General features: G+C 36.0%; 1 protein-coding gene across 2 annotated transcripts in view; it reads right to left on the reverse strand.

The window, feature by feature from the left end:
• The window catches only part of LOC116001896 (WD repeat-containing protein 11-like), a 25,534-nt gene that overhangs the window by 14,583 nt on the left and 5,774 nt on the right, over positions 1-5,177 (reverse strand). For both annotated transcript variants that reach the window (XM_031241847.1, XM_031241846.1), the window contains exons 6-12: positions 4,508-4,574; positions 3,282-3,411; positions 3,067-3,178; positions 2,131-2,206; positions 1,856-2,038; positions 803-963; positions 70-175 (exon numbers count right to left, since the gene is read on the reverse strand). In XM_031241847.1, coding sequence (XP_031097707.1) covers positions 70-175; positions 803-963; positions 1,856-2,038; positions 2,131-2,206; positions 3,067-3,178; positions 3,282-3,411; positions 4,508-4,574 — 835 coding nt within the window. The remainder of the gene's footprint in view (positions 1-69; positions 176-802; positions 964-1,855; positions 2,039-2,130; positions 2,207-3,066; positions 3,179-3,281; positions 3,412-4,507; positions 4,575-5,177) is intronic.

Consider the following 5,177-nt stretch of genomic DNA (forward strand, 5'->3'; position numbering starts at 1 on the left):
GGAAAAAAAAAAAAAAAAAAAAAGTATACTATAGAATCTGGGAGGGAGCATTGATATATACGAACTTACCATGGCATGTGGTGTAGGTAATAGTACAGGAGAGCACAAAGGCACTGGCCGGTATCTCTCTTTGATTGATCGAGCCTGGGGGGCATAAGCTATTTTGTTATCATTTCTGCAAAAATGAAAGCCACCAGCAAATAAGATGATGCAACTCCAAGAACTAGAGATACCAAATGGAGAAAATAAAGAAACTGCATTAAGAGAATCCAAATCAAAGTTCTTCCCACTATTGAATTTGGTAATTCCCATAAACAAATTAGAAAACCATGAACTTGTCATTCTTGTGAAACACCCTACTAGAACATGGCAAAACAGTTCCCCCACCCCTCTACTAGAATCAGCAATAAGATGTGACTAATAAGGTGACTTTGAAATTCTATATTTATTCACATAGTAATAGATACTGAGAAAAAAGGGATATAATCACACTACTTCAGTCCAAAGGTGCGTGACTCTCTTTCCCTTTTTGGACACCATGCATGCTTGGACACTTTAAGTAATACTGCTTTATATACATTTTCCAAGAATTCAAACCCAAAGATGATAGTGATGTGATGATTTCACCACGAAGTCCAAACTCAACTGTTGCTTTTACGTTTTCTTTGTATAATATCTCACTTAAAATTTCCCTTAAACTATGTGACTAGCCAATCTGTATCACACAAATGGAGCAGGATGAGATAAAAGGAATAACAGAACATAGAAAGCATAGCAAACTCAAATCCTTGTCAGAACATACATATTAACATCAAGAAGACGAAAGCTGCTATCAGCTCCAGCAATGCACAATATAAGTGGATCACTCTTATCAGTTCTCAAAGGCAACCAATCAAGTTCCAAGACAAGAGTTCCAGGGAATTGAGGTTGTAGAAGCGAATTGGCTAATGGATCTGGTGAATCCTGCAAATCAGACACAATTTCAAAGGTTTAACTGAGAAAATGAGAAATATGTTAGGGTCCTCAAGTAAAGAAAGTTTAGATGCATGTCACAATGCATGCTTTCAAGTTCCAACTTCCATGGTCCGATACCAATTAATCTTTCATATGGCTTTGACAAAACAGGAAGAGAAAGTAAAAAAAAAAATACATTAAGGCATCAATAATTTGTTAAAAGCACTGTTGCAAAAATCGGCCGCCTAGGCGCTAGGCGCCCCTACGCCGAAGCGAATTGCTCCCTAGGCGGCCACCTAGCGACTAATTCGACCGACTGGGCTGAGCTGGCGGCCGACTCGGCCAAGTTAACTTGCCCAAATTTTTTTATTATATTTATATATATTTAAATTTATTTATTTATATAAATAAGAGAAGTAAGATATATATATATATATATATATATATGACATACACCCGCACACATGCACTATTTTTTTGTTTTTATAGGTCGCTGCGTAGACCACCTAGGCGCTAGGCGCTAGTCTACCGCTCGACTAGCGCCTACTGCAACCATGGTTAAAAGTTTTATGCATCAAAAACAAATAACTCAAACAATTATGCAACTAATATTGGTATGCTTGGTTAGACTTAGAAAAGCTGTTTGCTCCATAAGCTATTCCAAGGAGCTTATAAGCATAAGCTGAAAACAGCTTTTAAAAGGCAGTTAAAAATGGTGAACCTTATAACTAAATGTGCTTATTTTAAGTTGTATCCAAATTGGGCGTATAAGAGTGTCATTTTAACTAACCTTTCTTACATAATTTTCGTTACAAATTTGATCATACATACCCCCCTTCATCTTGAAAGGGAAGAAGAGGAAATGAAGGATATAAAACAGAAGATACAATGTTTTTCTTACCAAATCAAATACAGAAAATGTGTTATCATAAAATAGAACAGCAATGCGCCCACGGCTACGATCCCCAGGAACAACAGGTGAGAACTTAATTCTCCGAATCCCTTCCCTGTGAGTGTTAAATGAGGATGACTGGCCAGTGACAACATCCCACCAACGTATGTTCCCCAACCTGTCCCCCATAACCTGCATGGTAATTCAATTACTGCCTATAATTAGGAAATGTTGTAAGAAGAAGCATTATCAGGTTTAAGATATATAGACTATATCAAATGTACCACGTGAGGCAGACGATAGGCCATGGCTGATACCAATCCATCGGATGCAGCAAATGAAGAATTAGGCCACTTTGGTCTGTAAGTAGACAGCGTTGTAGAAATAAGCAGTTTTAGTCAAGGAAGTGGCACATAAACTATGATCACAATAAAGAAAAGGTTCCTTCACCTCTGTAACCCACAACTCAAAGAAAGGAGTCATTTTGTAGAAAATATAATATTGGTTACAGTTCATTTCTTTAAACATAATGAATTGATGATAAAACTGAAAATTCCCTATTTGGGAAAATATATTAAATTCACTGCAACTGGATGAAAAAATACCAAGGTTTGGCAGGTTACAAGCTCACTGCGACCTCTAACACCCAAACACTCAGATTGTGATGAAAACTATTTATACTTTATAGGTTTATTGAATTCATTTATTGAACCAGCAATCAGATGAAAGATGAAGAAAAGAATTTGTCCATCCGATAGGAAGTTAAATGATGATACTGAAACCAGTCCATGCAGTATCACTTGAGTCAAATCATTTGGTTACTAAATCCAACTTTTTTATTGTTTCCCCCACATTGTAATCAACTGCTACATAATATATAGGCAAATGTGCATAAATGATTAGATAGTTATATTTAAATATAATGTTCCTTGAAAAAGTCCTCAAAACAGGCGAAAATTTGATACTGAATGGAGTTAAAATAATTTTATAACTTATCTATTATCACAAAATGACGCAACAAAGTTTTTATGGAATTGCTGCATTAATGTGAAATATCATCCTAGTGATCCAATTCATCCAACCAATTACTTTATCTTATTTTATTATTACTCTGTATCATCATTTTGACAAGTTTCATCCAACCAATGAACCAAATAGTTGATTGTCAGGGCAAAAAATCAGTCAAGTTCTGTAGTTTATACTTCAATAAGTATGCATACCTGAAGTCTCGGATCCTTCGTCCATGAACCTCAAAAACTCCAAGCGCCCCATTTACCAATGCAAATGAAAAAGTTTCAGAAAACTCATCTTGAGATCCATCAGTGCCAGACTCTGCAATCAAAATTGCTCTTCCCGCATAAGTAGCACACACTAACAAATAAGAAACATTCAACAAAGTGCTGCAGCTACAATTCATTAGAAAGATTTAGCTCACTAGAGTCCAATGGAGATGCCTTTGGGGAAGATGTCTCAGCCGACACTGCTGTATGATCTTTAGATGATGGACGTGGGACTGTTGGAAGACTCCATTCCAGTACAGTGAATGGCAGAGCTAATGATCTAAGCTGCATAATAAAATTCAATAGAATATGAGCCAACCTCAAGGTAAGCAACCAAAAAATGGAAGAGTATTGAAGTCCGCAATGCCAATAAGCGTGATTAGAAGAAGTAACTGTGTTGAAGCTAGAAGATCTATCAATCTCTGATCTAATTACAATCAATAAGTTACAGTATTGCAAATACACACACACATACACACCAGCAAAGGCTCAATGTAATATTATTTTCAAGTTTTGGATTAAACATTATAAATTGAGAATGATCTAAAACACTTGATATGCACATAAGTAACAGTTGGGAACTGTGAAACCAGAATGAAAATACAAACCGAAACAACTGTAGGCAATTAGGATCTCAATTTTGGAATAAGAAGGTAGGTTCTGCAAAATTGGAAATGCAGGTGATCTCTACATTATTGTAAGAAACTTCAGGGAAACCCTACAGAATTGTCAATGGAATAAAAGAAAAACTCCCTCCTCCCCAATAACTTTATCCCTGGAATCTCTATGGCATTCTCAAAAATCTCAAGTGCACCCCGTCATGATACCCAAACACCAACCATGCTATGCTCCTCACAACCAATATGATTTTTATAGTTTAAGTTTCCTATAGTGAAAAATTAGGGAGAGAGAGAGATAGTTTATAATTTATAATGATATGGGTTCAACTAGCTAATCAATTCGATTCAACATTTGAATCTTGGTTTGACCCAAATGCATTATGGCCCAATTTGTTCATGGGCACATCACTTGCCTGTTTCCTCACCTGCCCATCCTCAATTGCAACATTTATAGTTTTCAAAACATGAAAGTTTCAACCATGTATAAGTTTTATTTTCATTCAATAAATTTGTTTGTTAAACAAAAACAAAAAAGTTACCGACTCCCTAGGGCAGGAAAAGATTTCACTGTGCTTTTCAAATCTTCATTATTTCAACATTCAGAATACAAAACAATTTGTTTATCTAAAACAATAAGATTCAAAGTGATAACTAGAATCAAACAAATAAAATGCACCACTGGAATAAAATAATAATAATAATAATAACAGTCCACAAAACTTGTAAACAATTATAAAAAGTGGAGGAATGAATTGATGTACCATTATTGGAGTCTTTGTCATTGCCCAAACTTCTACAGGAGCATCACGAAACAAGATTAGAAGGTACCTAAATAGTTTTTGCAAATTATGAGAACACATTTCTTGCAGTTGCTTAAGAATTATGATCAGCAAGAGCAAAGAAAATGTCCAATGCACAGAAATTTATATTTTAATTCCTTGAGATGTTTAAAGGGAGTAATTGTTGAAAACCAATTAATCAAACCCAACTGAATCCATCAAGTTTCCAGTTCACTGTATGTACAAAAGAAGCTGAATGCAGTCAATAATTTGTTGAAAAGTGCACTAGATGATGTATAAAAGTAGAAGGTGGTAAGTCAATAATTTCTTATATAAATATATTACAGGACAGTGGCTAAAACAAAAAACCTGTAACAGTGTACCATCCAAACTTCACAACTATGAAGTGATAAACAACTGGAGTTAGAGCATGACGAGTGTCTCAAAAATAAAATAAAAAATAGAATAGTAATTTATCAATAAGGAAAAAATGCCACAAAGCATTGTTGTTAAGGCGTCCGGTCGGTGGAGATTGGTCGCCTAAAGAGCTCGCCTCGCCTCACCAAAAGAAAACCCTTACTAATACGTAGCTAAGAGCCTGAGACGCTGACCGCCCCCCCCCCCCCCCCCCCCCCCCCCCCCCCCCCCCCCC

Source organism: Ipomoea triloba, chromosome 13 (genome assembly GCF_003576645.1).
Source record: "Ipomoea triloba cultivar NCNSP0323 chromosome 13, ASM357664v1".
Lineage (NCBI taxonomy): Eukaryota > Viridiplantae > Streptophyta > Magnoliopsida > Solanales > Convolvulaceae > Ipomoea > Ipomoea triloba.